We start from the raw sequence: 20,146 nt of genomic DNA on the forward strand, positions 1-20,146 counted from the left end.
TTGTATGCCCTGTTAGTCGTATGATTTCATAATCTTAGATCAAGTTTACACTAGATTCAGACCCTATAGATGTTGATGTCAAGTATAGCAGGTATATGTATGAGATCATATGCATCCACATTGCCTTCATGTGCTCTTGCTCTGTACATTACCTTCGTTCCTTCCTTGGATTGAAGCGGGTTGAAGTTGAAGCGGGCCGAAGCTTCCTTCCTCTCCGATCTCGGCAGGTGGGGGCGGGTGAAGGGGGGTTCTCCTCCAACTTGGTAGGGCCAGGGCGGGGCGGGGTGTGAGTTGCGCTGCCAGCGAAAGCACGCCGAAGCGAACAAAGCCGTCCCCGACTTCGCTCTGCCATATACCTAATCTTATCGAATGTTTTCTTCAATTCCTTTTCCAATCTCTCTTCTTATTGGCCAGTTTGATACGTACACGTCCCGAGGTCCGTCTTTGAAGAAACGCTAGCCTCCTTCGTCATAACCCTAAACTTCTGACTTTCTCCGTCGGAGCTCCTACCGCCCACCTCCCACCTCGTCTTCGACACATTCTCGTGCTTCGTCACACAAGACCGACCCTTCTTTGGACGAACTCCGTCGGACGAGTATTGCAATCATGGCGGAACACAACATTGTTGTTTTTGCGGGCGACCACTGCGGCCCAGAGGTGACTGACTACCCCTGAGCTTTCCTGCCCTTGACTCCAGACGGAGAAAGGCTGACTTTTGTTGTTTGACAGGTTATTGCTGAGGCAATCAAGGTGCGAGTCTGGCATTGGCGACCTGCAGTTGAGTACGTCTGACGCAGGATTCAGGTTATCAAAACGGTCGAGGAGCTGAGCCCGACTGCTGGCAAATTCAATCTCCAGGACCACCTGCTCGGAGGGGTAAGTCGTCCCCCAACTACGGATCACACGGGCCCAAAGACATCCACGAGAGAAGCCTCTTGCTAACCTCGGCGTTTCTCCCCAGTGCTCCATCGACCAGACCGGCACCCCCCTCACAGACGAGGCCCTCGCCGCCGCCAAAGCCGCCGACGCCGTGCTCCTCGGCGCCATCGGCGGCCCCAAATGGGGCACCGGCGCCGTCCGCCCGGAGCAGGGCCTCCTGAAGCTCCGCAGTGAGATGTGCGCCTATGGAAATCTCCGTCCCTGCTTCTTCGCCTCCGACACCCTCGTCGAGTCCTCCCCCCTGAAGGCGTCCGTCTGCCGTGGCACCGATATAATGTTAGTCCGGGAGTTAACCTCGGGCCTGTATTTCGGAGAGCGAAAAGAGTACGATGGGGTTAATGCCTTCGACACTACTGTTTACACGAAACCAGAAATCGAGCGTATCGCGCGGATGGGCGGCTACCTGGCCAGGACTAGGGGAGACTCGCGGGTTATCTCGCTGGACAAGGCGAACGTGCTGGCAACAAGCAGACTCTGGCGTAGTGTGGTTGAGGAGGTCTTCAAAAACGAGTTCCCCGATCTCAAGGTCGAGCATCAGCTTATTGACAGCGCGGCCATGATCATGGTCAAGAACCCGACGCAGCTAAATGGCGTTGTAATAGCGCCCAACTTGGCAGGTGAGCGAGGCCCCTCGTCCACCTCTACGGCGGTTTCGCTAACGAGTTTTCAGGGGATATTCTCAGCGACGAGGCGAGCGCCATAGCTGGAAGCATAGGCCTCCTCCCGAGCGCGAGTCTCTGCGGGATTCCAAGCTCTCCAGTATCTTCCATCTATGAACCGATTCATGGTGAGACTCCTATCCTCCACCCGATCCCTCACATAGACATCAGTCGCTAACGCAGATGACAGGTAGCGCGCCGGATATCTCAGGGAAAGGGATTGTCGTGCGTTAACACCCTGTTTCGGGCGAATCCTATCTATTCGCTGCAAGTACAGAGCTGACATCATTCCCAGAATCCCATTGGCACCATCCTTTCCGTGGCGATGATGTTCCGGTACTCTCTGAATCTCGCCCACGAGGCTAAAATCCTCGAGGACGCGGTCCGCGCCGCCATCGACGCCGGGCTGAGAACCAAGGACATGGGCGGCAGCACGAGCACCGCAGAAGCAGGAGATGCCATCGTTGCTGAGCTGGTCAAGATTCTCAAGGCGTGATGAGATGTCTCACGCGAAAAGGGGAAATGGGGTGGAGGGGTGGAAGATTTGAAGAAAATAGTGGCTAGGAAGCGAAATGAGTTCGAGAAAAGAAGTGGTAGAGGAAGACAGTGGTTGAAAGAAAAGTGGTTGAGAAGAGATCGGTTGACACTGAAAAGTGTTGACGAAAAAAAGGGGTTGGCAGAAAAGGGGCAGACCAAAATCAGCTGTGAGGTTGAAGACGTCTGAGAAATGACAAAGAGGGTTGGAAAAAAACTCAGAACCAGAAATTATGCAGAAACATGGAAATGGGAGTTAATCCGATTGTCAGGATATAAAAGATAAATATTAGAATATTTACTATATTCTTTTATTTGATCAGATTTGGCTCAGATCACTCTGTCCAATACACTATAAGATACACAATGAGACATAATACCATTGCCTCTCTTCACAGTAACCAATTGTACACAGTAAAATGTTCTCAACCAATACTACTATATTTATAACATAAACAAATCTATTTTAATAAATAATCAAAGCTCCTCCAAGCCCTGACTTTCCCTAATGTGGTGGCTCTTCAGAGTCACAAATGCATCGAATCCGCGGGGTCCCAGCGTGCTACCCAGCCCAGAATTCTTCCACCCAATCCAAGCAAGATCCTTCAACCGGCAGTGTTAGTAATTTCCATTTCTTCTTGAGCCAATGGCCGACCTCTTTGATAAGATGTCAATACTCACAGGGCTGGGGTAGTCACATCGGTTGATGTACACGGTGCCCGCTTCTATCTCGCGCTCCAATACTTCGCCGCGCCCGATATCTTGGGTCCAGATGCTCGCAGTTAGGCCGTACTCGCTGTCATTCATGAGAGACACGGCTTCGGCATCATCGCGGACCTTCATAATCGGTATTACTGGCCCGAAGGTTTCGCTCGTCATAACTGCCATGTCGTGCGTAACGTTTGTAAGAATTCGTGGGATAAGGTAATTGCCTGTTTCTGGGAGTACGGTAGATCCAATCTTTGTCGGTGTTGCATCAATTGCGCCCTTGGCGAGTGCGTCCTCTATCTGATTTTGGATATTTCTCAAGGCAGTCTGCGAGATGACAGGCCCGATGCTCGTTGCGCCATCAGTTGGGTCGCCGACTTTGTACCTAGACATGATATTAATTGAACAAGGTAAGCGGTCGCATGTAAGAAACACCTACCCGTCTAGATGGTGCTGCACCGCGCGCACAAATGCATCGTGAACCGACTCATGTACATAGACCCTCTCAACTGCGCAACAACTCTGTCCAGAATTGAATACAGCACCATCCACAATATTTGCAGCTGTCCAATCCAAGTTCGCATCGGGCCTAACGTAGGCAGGGTCGTTACCGCCCAACTCAAGGTTCAAGGGCACGATTCTATCAGCAGTCGCGCGGCGAATGGCTAATCCAATCGCCGTCGATCCGGTGAAGCAGATCTGTTTGATGCCCGGGCACTGGACAATACTCTCAAGCTTCGCATAGCTGCCACTGTGCAGGACCTGAAGGACGTCGGCGGGAAGACCTGCGGCCGCGAATGCTGCCAAGAATCGTTCCGCAACCAATGGCGTCTGTGGCGACGGCTTCAGGATGACCGAGTTGCCAGCTAGAATTGCCGGTACGAGTGTGTTGATTGTGATTAGCCATGGAAACTATGTTTGCTGATTTAGCTTAGCCATCACCAGGTAAATGGTGAGCGTTGCGAACTTACGTTCCATGCGGCAATGATCAAGACTGGACCAACCGACTCTTTACTGACCCATCTTCGAAATCCAGGCTCATTTTGACCAGGAATATCTGCCAGTGAGGCACACGCGTTCTCTAAGAGATATTCTGCGCGCTTTATCATGGTAGTGATCTCGGTGCTTGCCACTGCGGTGGGCCGACCCATCTGTCTCGTAAGCTCCTGGGATAGCTCTTCCTTCCAAGCGACGAGATTGTCGAGAGCCCTGAGCACATATGACTTGCGTGTTTCAAGTGGTACTTTGCGGAAAGATTGGTGGGCAATCTGGGCACGAGAGAGCATGCTCGCTACTTCTTCCAGTGAGGTGCCCTCTCGCTCAAAGACCACTTCCCCGGTTGACGGGGACACGGTGCGGATGAGATCCGGCATTGTGTTTGTGAATATAAGCACTGACCAAGATACGAGACTGAAAATGCTCTGCCGCAAAGAACCCCCAAAAGCTGATCAAGTTTTGAGATACAGAATGAGTCTTAAGTATGCGGCACTAAGATTACATGTTGGAGGCATATTTCCAGGTGCGAATCCACCACGGTAAAAGGCCCTGGCGTTACGCTACTGTTCAATAAGAATACCACCAGAGGGCCTGAACATATGAGCGAATACCTACAGTCACGCCACCTTGTCTACTGATTAAGATGCCTCCTGCTTACTGAGCTAGACTAGTGCGAATGATAGAGTAAGGTATGGGATCTATGATCCGTAACTACACGTTATTTCTCTTCGTAGCCACTGGTGGATCTATCTCGAGAATGAAGCGCCATATCGCGGCTGAAACTAAGAGTCCATCATGTCGATCGTTTGCTCGTGACATGCCACGCCTGAACATATCATCATCAAAAATTCCCTGCTTGTGCCTGGTTTGCAGGATTTCTGTCATGATTTTCTCATCGAATTCTGGGTGCCCTTGGATTGTTAAAATCGACCCAGACTTATACATACCCTGTATTGAGCATTTAGTGCTGCATCCCAAGCTTGAGCAGCCTTCTGGCAGTTCGAGGACAACGTCCCGGTGCATTTGATGCAATCGCTGTAGTTGCATACTCATAAGAACTTGTCCCATAGTTGAGGTTATTTTAACACAAGGCACATTACCAAAGAAGGTACACCCAAAAGATATTGACCAGTCTGATTCAGTTGAATATCGTCGACTGCTATCTCCCAGCCGAGGGCATTTGATCCAACTTTCCCGCCGAGAGCCCGTGCAATAATCTGATGTCCAAAGCAGATGCCGGTCGTCGGTTTAGAGGCTAGTTTCAACGCATCTCGCACATATTGAACAAGCTTTAGGATCCACGGCTCGTCATCATAAGCAGTGTGTTCTTGCAGAGTGAGCTGAAGGTCGGCTGGAATGGAAAATACGATGGCTTACTGCTCCCTGAAATTAACAATGCATCGACTTCACTCAGGTTAGGATAGGATTGTGCAATGACAACGTCCCATTTTGAGATGCGAAACTGGACACCTCGTCCACTGAGTCCCAAGCTGGAGAGCCCCTCGTCTAAAAGCTGTTGAAAGATATCGCCGTAGGTGCCTCGAGATGCCAAAACGGGCGCTACAGGAGTATCACATTCAAGAACGGCGATGTGCAATTGTCGACTCATATCTCTCAAACACTCCTGAGGGAGATGATAGGTAGGCTGAATGCACTTCAAAGAGAACTTGACGAGCTACGTGCTATAATCATTCTAGGCAGAAACATCTCTCAGACACGATCAACCAGGTTCACCAGTGCAGGGTTGAAGTCTTAGTCAGGGGATTGATGTTGCTTGAGATAGGCGAGATCGGTCTCATTCCATTTTGTGTCATCATCGCAATTATTTTTCACTGGACAGGGAACGATCAATAGTCAATCAGCCTAACTACATACAAATGACATTGGCTCCGCATTGACAATGGAGAGTTTATCTTCCTGCGATGAGACGGCGCCTTTAGTAAGACATAAGAGGGCGCGGCTTGCGCGGTAAGATAAGAGGCAGCGCGGCTTAGTGGATACAGGTGGCGCGGCTAGATATCTATTGATTCCTCGGCGTCGCGGCGAAGGAATAATAGGGTCTTGGACTCAATGAACATGCACTTTCACTCTAATTTGTCAAAGCTTCTCGACGATTGCAGACCAAAGCGTTGCCGCGCTCCCATTAATATCAAACAAGACACATCGCGCGTGTACAGCAGCGTAATGGGTCGTGAACAATTAGGCTGGGCTATAGCGGCGAGGCGAACTATCTCTGATTCATGTTAAAATTTATGGTACTACCTGGCAGCAGCTGTTGATCCACATGAAGGAGAGTAATACGGATTTTGCGTATCCATTTCTTGGTGCAATGCAAGAGTTTCCTTAGTTGGATGTATCATCAGTGTGATCTTTTAGAATAAACGAAAGTAAGAAAATCCTGAAATTTTCTTTTTCAGTCCCAAAACAGAATTTCGTTGGTATCGACTGCCCTGACTTGACCATGGCTTCCCTTTCCGCAGAAAACATCAGCGAAGAGCTAAAAGATGATCTCAAGGTTAAGGTCGCTGGGGTCGACGCCGATGGCATTCTGCGTGGCAAAGTCATGGCGAAGGAGAAGTTCCTGTCCACTGTGACGTTGGGCTTTGGCTTCAGCTCTGCCGTCTTCGGGTGGGATATGCACGATGCTCTGCTGACTTCCGAAGTCGCTACGGCAGCAGCAACCTCTGGCTACACTGATATCATAGCCGTCGCCGATTTGAGCTCTTTCAGAAGATTACCGTGGGAGAACAACATGCCCTTTTTTCTGCTGCACTTTCATGTTGGAGGTAAACCGGTGGCGGCTTGCCCCAGAGGCATCATGTCCTCGATCACCAAGAAGTTAGCCGCAAATAACTTCAAAGCTTTGGCAGGCGGTAAGACCATCATATGTCACTTCGAGGATTGTTTGGCACGTTTTGATGACTAATGACTTACTCTTAAGTTGAGCTCGAATTCGTGAACTTCCAAACCCCTACCGAAGATGGATATAGCGTTGCCAACAACGGCAGGCCTAATTTGGCTGCATTTTTGTCTAAAAACAGCCCAGGCGCGTTGCGACCTATTACACAAGGCATGTTCGGATACAGTATCATAAAACCGATCGCCTCGAAGGAATACTTCAACAACATTTTTGATGCAAGTGTGAAGTTTGGGTGTAATCTTGAAGTCTGGCATACCGAAAGCGGCCCTGGAGTCTTTGAAGCGGTAATAAGCCCTCTTCTTACGGTGATTGGTGCATCTTTTAATTGACATTTCCAGGCCTTGGGTGTCCGGGATGCTGCCGAAATGGCTGACAGAGTCTCTTTATTCAAGTAGGTCTTCAAGCACGACTCGTAGAATTAAGAGCGATGCTCATTCAAGGAAATTTTAGGCTTCTTGCCAAGTCTACAGCAATCGACTATAATATCACGCCGTGCTTCATGGCAAAGCCTTTCCAGGACCAGGCTGGCAACTCGGGTCATATCCATGTCTCTCTAACGGATGAAACCGGGAAAAACCTCTTTGCTGCCGAAAAGCGTAATACTCAGTCCTACTGGCCTGACTTAGAGAACTTCTCGGAAATCGGATATCATTTCTTGGCTGGTATTTTAGATGCACTACCCGACATAATGCCTCTCTTAGCGCCGACGATTAACTCCTATAAGCGCTTTGTTGAAAGTTTCTGGGCCCCAGTGTTATTGACATGGGGTTTGGAGGACCGTATGGCCTCGATTCGGCTCATTGCGCCACCTACTTGTAAAGCCTCCGCTACACGCATGGAAATACGGATACCAGGTGCTGACATGCATCCACATTATGCTCTTGCTGCTATTCTCAGTGCGGGTTTACGTGGCATTCAGAAGAAGCTTGAGATCACAATCCCACCTAATTCCGCTCGATCTCCCAAGGATGGCCCACCGATGCGGTTGCCCAAGACCCTTCAAGAAGCTGTTGACAAGTTCACAGCACCGAGTAGCGTGGCTCGGGAGCTGTTATCTGATGAGGTCGTGGATTTCTTCGCGGCGACACGGGAGCATGAACTCAGGCTCTGGAGGGAAGCTGTGACAGACTGGTAAGTTCTAATTCAAAATTTTACATTAAACAACCGCTCAAACCTTTGCAATAGGGAAGTTACTCGATATATCGAAATAGTCTAGTTTTATAGATAACTCTTCGTCCTATATTTCTAGTATTCCACAACAGTATAGAGGTCGGCATGTTCATCGCCACGAACACACCTGAGTTTATTGTCATGCGATCATGTCGTGAATAGGAGCTGCTTCGCGGTATGTTCTTGAGAATGTCGGCCGGAGCATATCCTTCATTCTGTCCCAAGACTGAGAATGTTGAAGAGCTTTGAAACTATCATCCACGTGCACGGTTCCGGGGATATTGGTAAAGATGGCAAATCCTATTGACGAAATCCGACGGATTATAGGGTGTAGATTCATTGCTATGAACTTGCTTGCGTGTCAGATAGAATGAGCAATTACGGATAAACGAGTCCATTCTCAACTTTTATTTCATGAGCTATTGGTGATCGTGACGGTGTCGATGATTTTGGCTTACTTTGACCCACCGTCTGTAGACACCACAGCCCCTAGCGTTCAAGAATCGAGACATGCTCATAATGATTTCTATGCCTATAGTAATGGTACGCGTAACAAGCCAGACCATGACCTATACGTATGCTAGCAAGAACAAAAAGAGAATATACAAACAACTATAGACCATCTATTCATTAAGATAGCCGTATATATTGAATATCAAAAGTGGAAGAGAGCTTGTCAAGATCTTAGAAGCACCAGTCTTCAGTATGCTATCTGTTGTCCTAGATAACAATTCGTTTACCAGGATTTGCATCTCTAAAAGCGCTAGACGGGGCGGGATAGCCAGAGCTTCCACAGCTACCAGATTTGAATTCCCAAGTTTTGTCATCATTATGCTAGGACTTGACACAAGAAACACATTCTCACTAAGACACAACACTTTTTACAGATAATAAGTCTCTTCAGTAACCGAACGATCGATTGTAAAATTTCATTAATCCCGTGAACGTGAAGGCAAGTATAGATTTCATGCAAAATAAAATATCATCAATCTAAGGTGCAAAGCCAAAAGCCCATTCCTCTATCAAAGAATCCAAAACGAGAGTAATTTTCGACAGAATCCCAATTAGAATAACAACAACCATAATGTCGTTCATGTCATTCATGTCATTTAGTCCACACGGACCCCCACACTATCTTTGCCGGCATTCGTAATATCTACTCGTAAGAGCAGTGGCAGCTCCTGCACAAAGTCAGTTTCCAAGCTTTTTCGATTCACAAAGTGATACGTACTTGAATAAGAGGAATCCTTGACACTTCCCGTCGCTATGTCCGCACTTCTTGCAGTGATGATCGCACTGATCATCGCCACCGAACAGGCCGCAGGCGTCAGACCTGAAGTCACGGCAGCCTTTATCGCCGTGGTGCGGAAATCCAGGGTGGGTGGTGTTGTACGCAGATGAGTTCCACGCCGAAGTGTTGAAGTTCCTCTTGAAATGCTCGCGGGCTTGAGACATGGCCAGCGAGCGGTAGAATGCGACTTTCTCCTCAGACATGCCCCGGATCTCGGAGGAATTTGTCTCTCTAGCCACAGTCGATGCTTCCTCGGACTCCCGCTCATCCAAGTCTCTTGCAGCGAGATCTGCAGCAACAACTGCGACGGCATCATCTGTCACGTTGATAATGGGAGGGACAGTAATGTTAAATGGTCTAGGAATTGTGATGTTGACCGGCCCCAGGTCTCTTGCGCGGAGATGGGTCTCGTTTGTTGGCGCACTGAAAGCGCTAGTAGCCAGGACGGCGATAAGTGCAGTAAAGGTCTTCATCCTGTCCGGAATACTGCAACAATGATTTTAATAAAGAATGTATCGGCAAATAAGAATGAGTGATAACTAGTCACAAGTGACTGCGTAAAGAACGTTTTTTTCGAATGAGTTGAATTCGAAGTGGTGGATGACAGGGACGGGATCGAAGCAGATATACTTGGGCCACATCCTGATTGAAACTTCCCCTGACTGAGCACCAGCGCTTCACACTTGCAGATCCTGCAAAATTCGGGCACAAACTTGTGATAAGGGTTGCAGAGTTGGAGCACTCACCCTCTCAAAAGAATGGGAGGTCCACAGAGCATAGTGCTTGACAGATACGGAACATTCCTCGGTGGGAAGGGCGAATCCACAACTGCAAACCCGATAACTCGATAAGCTTGTGAGCTCTCAAGGCAAGATATGTAGATCCATACCTCGCAACCTTCGACATCCACTGCGCACAAGGCTGTCCAATTAAGCTCATTTCCTCAATTGAATGGCCCTCAAAACTTTCGGCGTCTCTTGAGATACTTTTATGCCGAGTTGATGCTCTTTTCGCCAAGTGCCATGGCGATCATTGACTTAGTTGCTTTTGCCGTCGCCATTTCTTTGTAAGGCTGGAACCGGGTCTCAGCAACCACCATTCGTACTAAACTTTTAATTGCGACGAAACCAACCCTATGTGCGCGGTTAAATGTCTGAGTATTTGGGGCACTGACAGCTGGATGTCTCCAGTTGAGATCGAAAGGCTCAACCTCCTGGAAGTGAAAGGCTCTCTCGTGCGATTTGCATTGATGCCATAGACGATTACTGCTTCGGAGGTTCGATAACCAAGGGCTACCTGTTAAATCTTTAACCGGATGTATCAATTTTGTGGAACGTAGGTATATCAACACTCCTTCCCAATTTCAAAACTGACAGCTAATGACATAAACCTGAATGCTTATTAGATACAGTTTGAAGTGACCATCAGCATGGCGAGACAATGGGCAATGGCGGATAATATATTTGAAGTTATGAAAGAAATTATAATTGAGCACGAGTACGGACCTGATTGTTGCTATGTCTGAGTCAGTCACGAGTTTTGTCTGTTGTGATCTAGTTCATCGAGATTTATGAAGTTCGATGTCCGGAACTTTCCAGTCCAACAACGATCGATATCTTTGTCGCAGCTTGACATTCCGCCTTGCAGCTGAGATCCGAGGTAAATCACTTATGGGGGGATTTGAGCCAGGGACGCAGTTTGAGTGGGCTTTGTTTCTTAGGCTGATATCTATGTAAACTACGACGACCTGTCTTGAGGCGGGATTGCAGTGCCCAGTACAGTGGCTGCTAGTGACTAAATGGCAAGCAGCTCTCATTTTGCCTCATATCAATGATCACTCAGAATAGGCCTGGAAGACTGCGGAACTTCTTATGTGTGCATTTGGTCCAAAGGGGTGCCTGGTACCTGAGGCAGGTATCAAGATATTAGGTTGCAAGGCTGCAGCCGCGCACTAGCGCATCATGGTGACCGGTCACGGGAAACTGGAGGAACCTTTATAAGGTTGTTCAAGGGCCCTCAACATCAACAAGCCTGGTCAAGCGGTAAGAATACTGGTATCAACAGCTACTGTTGGGTGTTCGAGCCCGAGGCGTGTGAAGCGAAATTCCTGAACAGCAGAAAATGCGGCGCCTGTATTTGGGGGTCCGGGAAGAAGCCTAGCACTCCTCCAACGGCTTGTTTTTTTTTGTTTCTTTTTCTATTTTGGCTTATTCTCATTTTTTCTATTTATTCATCTACTGGCAGCCTGGAATAATTTAAAGATTTCCTCCTCAGTGTAGCTTGAGAGTCATCGGAACGAACTGACTTCAAGTCTAAGAAGTTCGTGCCCACCGGCTGAGACATAGGACAGCCACCAGAAAGTCCCACAAGAACGGAGAACGGCACAATAAACACGATGGAAGCGAACCGTTTCGGCAGTCGTGTTTCGGGACCGCCCTGAACTATCACATTCCATCCAGGAAAAGCTAGCGCTGAGCGGCCAAGAAGAGGTTCTCATACATAAACCCTTTATCATCCACACCTTCCTCTGCCTAAATCTGGAGCTATGTGGCTCCTCCTTAAAGCGTTGATCTACGACAGTCTCCCGCTTCTATACTCTAGCATGGAAGATACACGCCGTTGATCGACATTGCTTCTCAGCTTTGAGAGCGCCGTAAGACAGATGATCATGCTTAGGAAAGATCGTATATCTGCAGACACGATTGGGATGAACCCCATCACAGTCAGTGCGGTTTCCTGTGGATATCATTTTGGATGCTGATATGTTTAGATTTGCCATCTACTTCGGAACTTTCCATGGCACAGTTGAGTTATCGGCTTCATGATCAACACGGGGTGATTTCCCCCGGTGATCGATCGTGCTAATCGTTGACATGAAACCCGAGACATTCACTAGGCCTGCAAAAGACCTCCATGATGATCCTATCAATACTTCTCCCGCTCGTGTCAGGCACAGCAAATTCCACACGGACACAGAAACAATACCATGATCAAATCGTGCTTCTCGTATTGATGGGACCAGAAAAGAACCAGCAGTAGATCCAGCCCCCTTTCCCTTGAGTTGTAAACTAAACGAACAAACGCCTGATGCCAGATATGCAGCACACAAGAGCCATGCCATCATGATGCCATTCCAGCAGCCTCGTCTAATATCATCCATCACCTGGATCTCCTTTTTGGGACGCTCTCGCTCTCGCGGCGCCGTGTCCTTCCCTCTGCTGACCAAAGTGTGACTCTATAGTTCTTTTACCAAGGCCTAAGTTATCGCGCCACCGCCGCACTCAGCACCTGCGTCCTGAAGAAGCCTCCCTTCGTCCGCTCAATGACCTGCTGGTACACGCTGCTCGGCGGGTGGTTCATGACCACGGTGCCCTCCTTGTAGTCGATCTTGGCGTCGAGGCGCGTGTCGCGGATGAGGTTGACAATCCACTTCTCGCCCTCGTCCACGTTCAGCCCCAGCCGCGCCGACAGGCCATTGATATCAATGCGCGCGTGAATCTTGCAGTAGCTCTCAAAGATGAGGTGGCGCGCCGCGTCGACGAACGCGTCTGCCGTGCCGGCCAGGAAGAAGTCGCCTCGTAGGACCTCCTCGGCGCGGCTGAGCTGGCGCTGTGCCTCCTCGAAGTCGAAGTCGATGAAGAGCGCGCGGATGAAGTCGGTTACGGGGTCGTTGTACTCATAGGCTTCCTGCCTCACGATGCGGACAATGTCCTTGATCTGCTTCTGGTGGGCGCCCGAGTTGCGTGTGCGACCACGGCCGGTAATGACAGCGGCGGCAAGATATCTCAGGATCCAGGGGCAGGCGGTCTGGATGGTGTTGATAAAGGCGGGGGAGAAGAAGAGGTCGAGGACGGGATCGCGGGCCTGGTCGAAGTTGAATAGGGGGAAGAGGGCCCAGTGAGTGAGCCATGTGCGGTGGCTAAGCTGTGCTAGTGGGTTGTTGAACAGCTTTGTGTCGATACCCTCCTTCACCTTCTGTAGTTCCTCTAGAGCAGACTCCCAGTTTGTGGATAGGATCTCTGATGCTAGTCTTCCCCATGTCGCAGCGCTGACCTTGTCGTTGTCGGTTGACAGGACACGGAACTGGTAGAGGAGTTCGGCCGCCGCGCCGTAGTTGCCGCAGCTGTATTGGAAGTTTCCGAAATCGTAGAGGGCGTTCACGTTCTCGATCGTAACCTTTGCGCTCCTTATTAGTATCCTATCCTTCGTACCCTACTCTTCTCTTCATCCCTGGACAAACTCACATCGTGCTCCTTCTTCAAGAAGTCCAGGTTGGCCACCTTATCACTCCGCAGATTCGCAACGACATCCTCACGACCCAACAGATCCGTAATCTTTTGCGTCGCGTCCTCGTACTTCTCGAGGGTCTCGATGACCTTTTGGCGCTTAGCCGCGAACTCCTCAGGCGGGTTCTCGAGGCCCTCGAGCTCGCAGTACAAGTTGGCGACGTAGTCGGTCATGTTGGTCTTCTTGAGCAGCTCGTACTTGGCTCGGGTGATCTCCTTGGCCTTGTCGGCGTCCTTTGTCTGGCCATCCTCATCCTCGAGCTGACCCGCAGTGAACTCGAGCAGCGGGAAGATCATGTGCCTGTCCAGTCGCGAGACCAGCTTCGGCAGGAGGTCGTACTCCGAGATAGCTATTTCCTCCATCTTGGCTGGCTGACAGATTGATTCTCGTATTTCGATGACGGAGGGAGTCAGTCGAGATCGTCGTCGTGGTCGTTGTCTTCGAGAAATCGATCGATCGCCTCTCTCCTACAGCAGCAGTCCGGCGACGATTTTGGTGGTGGGGTCAAAAATTCGAGGTTTGTTTCGTGGGGCTCCTGCCGCCCAGCAAGCGGCCAAAAATAGCTCCGCCGCCGACAACGCTACCGTCAAGGAACTTGCCGGCCGGCACCAGTTGGCGGACTGCGACCTGCCAGTTGAATGTCGACGACTTTTCGCGATACTCTCCTACTACGGCAGCGAAGCCGACAAACTTCTATTTTACTACAATAGACAGTCGTATACTGTCAATTGAAGCGCCGCAAGCTTTCCATTCGGCTGCTACAAATCTCAGCCATGTTACGGCAAATACCCTCCCTCCAGCGCACAGCGCCACGCCTCCTCACCCTCTCTCGACCTACGGTCCTCAGCCCATCCACCCTCTCATCACGATCACTCACAACTGCCACATCCTCCGCCGAAGCCACCGCTCCCACCCCCTCACCAGCCGAATCCCCCTCCTCACCTCTGCCAACACCTCCCCGCCAACTCAGCTACCTCGTGTCGCGGACGCCCTCCAACAACCTCTCCGTCTATAACCTCGCCAAGTCAGGCGGCACGCAGAAGCTGACGACGGTCAAGAAGATTGCGGGGGACGCGCGCGCGCTACGCCGCGAAATGGTGGCCGAGCTGGGCTTCCCGATGGAGGAGGTCAACATCAACCCCGTGACGGGACACATCAATGTCAAGGTTCGTCGCGCCGTGCTGCCAGGGACTGTCAATGAGTTGGAGATACTAATGCTGCATTAGGGCTGGCACCAGGAGAAGATACGAGCATGGCTGGAGGCGCGAGGATTCTAAGGAGAGAGAATGAGAGGGAGGGACGATTGGATGTGTATGACTAGCGCCTATTGCTCATGGAGAACGGATCGTCCCAGTATTCTTCAGCTCGACCAGAGCGGAAGTGGGAGCCTTTGTACTATACGACCAAACGGATATGTACGAACATCGACAGGAGAAAGACGGCCGCCTTCCCACCTAGATAAGAACTTTGATACCAACTCAAGAAACATACACAACAGTGGCCAAGGGTCCTAGCTAGCGAAGTTGGGTTTGATTAATCTCAACAGGTGCTAACCAGGGAGTGAGAGACCTGATCACTCGGCATATATGCAGTCTCAACAAGAAACGGGTAGAAACGTAGACAATAAATATCGGACAACCACGGAGCACGCTTGCACTATTGTATATTTACAGTTACACAGATAAAGTCGTCTTCAACGCATTGGGCCTATCTCCATAATACTCGGAAATTGTAGGCTTCCAAGGCTATGCCAGTAACATACAGTACATATACTCCTTCCTATCACCTCAAAGGTTCCTCACGCCCTAAAATCAAGCTTATGCTCACACGCCGGCTACCAGAAGAATGCAGAAAGAATTATGTGTTTCTATTTTGAGGATCGCATTGTTGTTATAGCTAGTCTTCAAGAGAAGCATAAGCAATCAAGTGTGCCAATAGCCCATCCTTTGTCCATTCCAAACTGTCCATCTGCAATGCGCCGAGCACCGTGTCATCACTCGGTACGACGTTAGGCGGTATCGAGCCAGCAGGGTCGTTCGGATCCCTGGCCTTCTCGGCTAGTCTTCGTAGCATAGATACAGCGAGCACTACAATGTAAACCAGCTCCTGATCCTTCTTGGGCTGGCTACGAGGTTGTGCGCCTGACCGCTGCGGTGGACCTTCAAATTGCATGCTGAGGGCGCGGATGAGGCGGAAAAGATTTTGGGCAAACCCATTGCCTGAAGCAAGCCACGCGCGCGTGACACCTGACTCATAACCTGGCGCGAGAGATGCAACTATCTCTGCTGAGAGCAAGCCTTGCATGAGGAAGGGTTTTCGAGCTTCGACGTATGGAGGCAGGCCGGCAGGGCGAGGATCTTTGTTCTGATCGGGAATCGGGGAGATGGCCAGGGCAAAAGTTCGCGTGAGCAGCTCACAAGCCGGGGAGCCGGCGGCATCGGTAGCGAAGATAGTCTTGTAGTACGTCCTATTCGGCTCGTCCCTTGCCAGTAGTTTGGCTAAAACATCGACGGCATGTGGTAGATAGGGGTGTGTGTTGGGGTCGTACGGGGTGAAAAAGATCTTATCGCTGTTCGCCATGCTGGGAACTGGTGATGGGGCGAATGATAGAACAAATTGCAATAGACACAACGCCTGTTCTTTTCCGGGTATTTCCACCGAGCCAGCAATATTTGAGAGAATAATAACAACATCCTTCATGAAGTCCAAGCTATCCGAGTGTGTTCGTAGAAGCATGCTTCGCGTTCCAATATATCTGATAACGACACACAAGAATTTAATGACGATATCGTCTGCCAGAAAAGCATGATTGTTGGGGGAGAAAGAGAGGTTCCGAAGGATGGTGGTAATACATATGAGGCGTTCAACGGCGCGATCCAGCTCATACTCCTGGGATCCAAATGCCGGCACGTCCCGCAATGACAACTTCTCAAGCTTAGCAGCTCGGAACGCGTCTTCGTAGGAGTTGATCAAGATCTCGTCTGACACCTCCACGGTGTGTTCAGCGAGGACATCAATCTGATCTTCCGCACACTCGACGAGGGTTTCAAGTAGGTCTTCGCACTTGGAGAGATCAAGCTCAAGCTGCGGATACGGCGAACCAGTAACCGTAGCCAATGTGTCCAAAGCTACTCGGACCTCTCCATGAATACCGCACTGAAGACTTCTGGACAGGGCGTGGATATCAATGTTGCCGAGCTCCATTGCCGTTGGGACAGTAGGTCGATAACGGTCCAGCTCCTCAGCTAGTTTCATTGACACGTTGACATCAACGCCCCCATAATAGTTCTCCTCCCGCAACCTTGAGCAGGACTCATATGTGGTTGGGTCCGCAGGCCGTTGTACAGATGGCCCCTGGGCAACCATTGTGCCCGCACCTGGATGTGCGCTGCCTGGAACTGATGCGCTGCCCGCTTTGCTGGCCGGGGAGGCTAATGCGAACTCATCGGTGGTTGGCGTAGCTTGGTGACTCTTAGACAAGCTATTTCGCGAGTGACCTTGAGCTGCATTGGCCTGTTGGGCGTGAGGTGGTTGTGGTGTTGAAAAGCCATTCACATTGGCTTGTGCGACACCCGGAGGCATCTGCTTCACCGGCGTCTGGACCTGGCCTTGTGACATATGCGGCTGTTGTCCTGGCTGCATCATTTGACCAGGAGGCATGGCGCCAGGTGGCATTTGCTTGGACGGCGTACCCTGCGAGCCTCCCATGCCCATGCCTTGTTGTTGTTGTTGTTGTTGCTGCTGCTGCTGCTGTTGCTGCTGCATCATCTTCGAGCGGTTCTGATTCCAAGCCTCTTCGAACTTAAGTAGGTTCCGTTCATATATCCCCTTCAAATGTCCCGGTGCAATTGGTATCTGCATAGGATTGAAGCCGATTGCATTTGATATTTGTGGCCACCCATTCGAGCCAGTGACGTTGCGATAGCCACCGAACTTAGAGACGGCTTGGAACAACATCATCAAATTGACGGGACGATCGGCGACAATGGGATTCATCTCGAGCGGCAATTGTTTGTTGTTCATGAACACGGTGAGCTGCTTCATGAAAGCCTCGGGGTTACCACCACGCGACATGCTTTGCTGGGGTTGCTGTTGCTGTTGTGGAGGTTGCCCCATTGCGCCTTGCTGGGCGGCCCTCATGGCTGCTACATTGGCGTTTGGTGGCATCTGTCCATTAGGCATCTGCTGTCGACCCATCATATTGCGCTGCTGAGCCATATTTTGCTGGCCCATTTGCCCTTGCATTTGTGCCATCTGCATATTACTCTGCTGCAGCTGCCGTTGAAGTTGCATTTGATACATCATCTTTTGCTGCTCCATGGCGTTGCGCGCTTGAGGCATGCCCTGGGGGAATCCCATCTGGCCACCCATTTGATTTGGCATTTGTCCCATTTGGCCCATCTGTCCCATCTGCGCAGCCATTTGTTGCTGCATCTGGTTCATCTGTTGCGGCATCATCTGGCCACCCATTGTATTAGGAGTGGGCGACGGGCGGGCGGGCGATGGAGTGGGCGTGAAGTTCGGTTGGTATCCTTGCGGAAAATTGCCCTGCTGCATATAGGGATTGGGTTGCGGCGTGCCGCCATGTTCGGATGGTATAGGTGAAGCTTGAGGGCCGAATTGCTGGGCGGCAGGAGAGAATGGATGCGGCGATGTCGTAGAGACGCGTTGCGGTACGCTGCCAGGGCGCATCTGGTTGCCCATGATGGGAGACGGCGTCGCATTTGCAGAGCCATTCGGCTGAAGATGGGGATACGGAGATGGCTGGCCCGGCGTCTGCTGAGGCATACCCCCTTGTTGGAAGTTTGGGAACTGGCCCTGTTGAGGAGTCTCGGCGCGCGACGTCGGCAGCATGCCTGGGTTCTGTCTCGGCGACCCGGCCATGCTGTCCTCTCGTGGTCTCGGTCGCTTTGACGGTATGACGGGGTTCGTCTGGTACATTGGATTTTGAAATGAGGGAGAAGCGTTGCGCATTTGGCCATTTTGCATTGCGACAGCCATTTGCTGAGCGTTGAACGCCGCCTGGTTGAACTGTGCGGCCGGGTTGGCCATGAATGCAGACGGGTCCATCATGGCGGCGTTAGGGTCGTTCATCTGGGGATAGCCGTTGGCATTATGGCTCTGCACAGCAGCCTCGTTCATCCAGGAGCTCATGGTGGATGAACGGGGTTAGAGTGCGATGGGGAGGAGACGTGTGGTGGTGCTGGAGGTTGTAACAGTCGACAATGCAGCTTCGGAGGCGGGAGTGGGCAGGCCGACGATGAGGAGAGCAAGCGCAGTCGTCGAACCCATCTGGTTGATCGCCTTGAGAAGGAGAGTCAGCCAATCACAGAAATGGAAAGAAGAGCATCCATCGAGATAAGATCTGGTGATATGACGATGGCTAGTGACACGGCAGCGTGCTGTCGCGATGGAGAAGTCGCGTCGGATCGCGGGTGCCAGGCGCCGCCGTGTGTGTGTGTGGTGTGTGGGAAAGTGAGTGTATGTGCGTGTGTGAGTGTCCAATGTGTTTGTGTGTGGAGTGCGAGGCAACAGGTGAAGGTAAGCCCAGGTAGCCTGTTGTGGGAACTAGAAAAGGGAAGATTATGGGGCTGCTTTACTTGAGATGACCACTGGGACACAAGTGTCAGAGCGCTATTGCAACGCTAACCTGGGTGTGTAGGGACAGCGTGTAGCGTGTAATTGTGCGAGTCGATGCGTGTAAGGGTGCTGTTTGTCCGCCGGAAATAGCGAGTTAGGTACCGAAACAAGCAGGATGGCCAGGTACGGTAGTAGGGGAAAATACAGCCAGCCTTGACTGAGGGTAGGGAAGGGAGAGAGGCCAGGGAGAAGCTTCGAGCAGCAGTGCAAAGGGATGCGACAACTAGCGACTAGGACGAGAATAGAGGGATAGGAGGACCAACAGTAGCTTCGGCAGATAGTGAAGAGAGTATTGGAAGCAAGCATGTGTGTGCGATGGACGATAAGGCGAAGTGTGGTGTAGTGTAGGAAGGTCGGCCGTTGAGGTGAGGGCAGAAATTTTCCCGGCAGGGAGAAGCAATGCAGGAATAGCCTCAACTCACTCAGCAGCTTGAGCCAACGTCTAGCAGTCGCGCAGCGCAGGGGCCATCAAAGCCACATGCGAAAACATCGACAGCGCGTCGCTGGAGCAAAACTACGGAGGATTCGATGGGGAAGGGCCAGGGGATGGTGATGGGGCAGCCAGCGAGAGCGAAAGCGGTCTTACGTACCTGAGGCGCGCGATTCGTGACAACCGTGAGGAGTGACGGAGAGTGAGCGAGCGATCGAGCGAGTGACTGACTGATTTGACTTGACCTGACTTGACCTTGACTTGTAGCCGAAAATTAGGAGTAGAACAAGCGGCAGTCAAACGCGACCGCCAGCAAGAAGCCAGGCAGACAACGGGGCAGGGTTAAGGTCGTAGTGAGTAATGGAGACTGGGTAGAGAGACCAAAGGAGAGTCCAGCAGCGGGAGAGCACAGTACCGAGATTAGGTAGGCCGGGACTACAACTGCTCAACTCAACTGGACTGGACTGGCTGGAGACTCTGAACGTCGGCAGCTGACTTGAGCTGAGCTGGTTCCGGTGGGTGGAGGGTGGAGGGTGGAGTGGCCAGACACTCTGAATGCGTGTGAATGATTG

General features: G+C 50.9%; 5 protein-coding genes across 5 annotated transcripts; 2 read left to right on the forward strand and 3 right to left on the reverse strand.

The window, feature by feature from the left end:
- Window positions 1-369: 369 nt before the first annotated feature.
- On the forward strand, window positions 370-2,094 carry UCRPA7_6042 (putative 3-isopropylmalate dehydrogenase protein; the record flags this gene model as incomplete). Its single annotated transcript, XM_007918584.1, has 5 exons — window positions 370-436; window positions 996-1,556; window positions 1,610-1,726; window positions 1,789-1,823; window positions 1,894-2,094. The coding sequence occupies 5 exons, from the start codon at window positions 370-372 to the stop codon at window positions 2,092-2,094; spliced, it is 981 nt and encodes a 326-aa protein (XP_007916775.1).
- Window positions 2,095-2,750: 656 nt separating this feature from the next.
- On the reverse strand, window positions 2,751-4,213 carry UCRPA7_6043 (putative aldehyde dehydrogenase family protein; the record flags this gene model as incomplete). The annotated part of the gene is made up of 3 exons (XM_007918585.1): window positions 2,751-3,225; window positions 3,280-3,752; window positions 3,812-4,213. The coding sequence occupies 3 exons, from the start codon at window positions 4,211-4,213 to the stop codon at window positions 2,751-2,753; spliced, it is 1,350 nt and encodes a 449-aa protein (XP_007916776.1).
- An 8,265-nt stretch (window positions 4,214-12,478) lies between these two features.
- Window positions 12,479-13,866, reverse strand: UCRPA7_6044 (putative eukaryotic translation initiation factor 3 subunit e protein; the record flags this gene model as incomplete). The annotated part of the gene is made up of 2 exons (XM_007918586.1): window positions 12,479-13,393; window positions 13,462-13,866. 2 exons carry the CDS (start codon window positions 13,864-13,866, stop codon window positions 12,479-12,481), a joined length of 1,320 nt encoding a protein of 439 aa, XP_007916777.1.
- Window positions 13,867-14,277: 411 nt separating this feature from the next.
- Window positions 14,278-14,781, forward strand: UCRPA7_6045 (putative mitochondrial large ribosomal subunit protein; the record flags this gene model as incomplete). Its single annotated transcript, XM_007918587.1, has 2 exons — window positions 14,278-14,670; window positions 14,731-14,781. 2 exons carry the CDS (start codon window positions 14,278-14,280, stop codon window positions 14,779-14,781), a joined length of 444 nt encoding a protein of 147 aa, XP_007916778.1.
- Window positions 14,782-15,400: 619 nt separating this feature from the next.
- UCRPA7_6046 (putative arid bright dna binding domain-containing protein) lies at window positions 15,401-18,658 on the reverse strand (the record flags this gene model as incomplete). Its single annotated transcript, XM_007918588.1, has 1 exon — window positions 15,401-18,658. One exon carries the CDS (start codon window positions 18,656-18,658, stop codon window positions 15,401-15,403), a length of 3,258 nt encoding a protein of 1,085 aa, XP_007916779.1.
- Between the last annotated feature and the right edge of the window lie 1,488 nt (window positions 18,659-20,146).

This window comes from Phaeoacremonium minimum (assembly GCF_000392275.1).
Source record: "Phaeoacremonium minimum UCRPA7 unplaced genomic scaffold PA7_03_scaffold_448, whole genome shotgun sequence".
NCBI lineage: Eukaryota > Fungi > Ascomycota > Sordariomycetes > Togniniales > Togniniaceae > Phaeoacremonium > Phaeoacremonium minimum.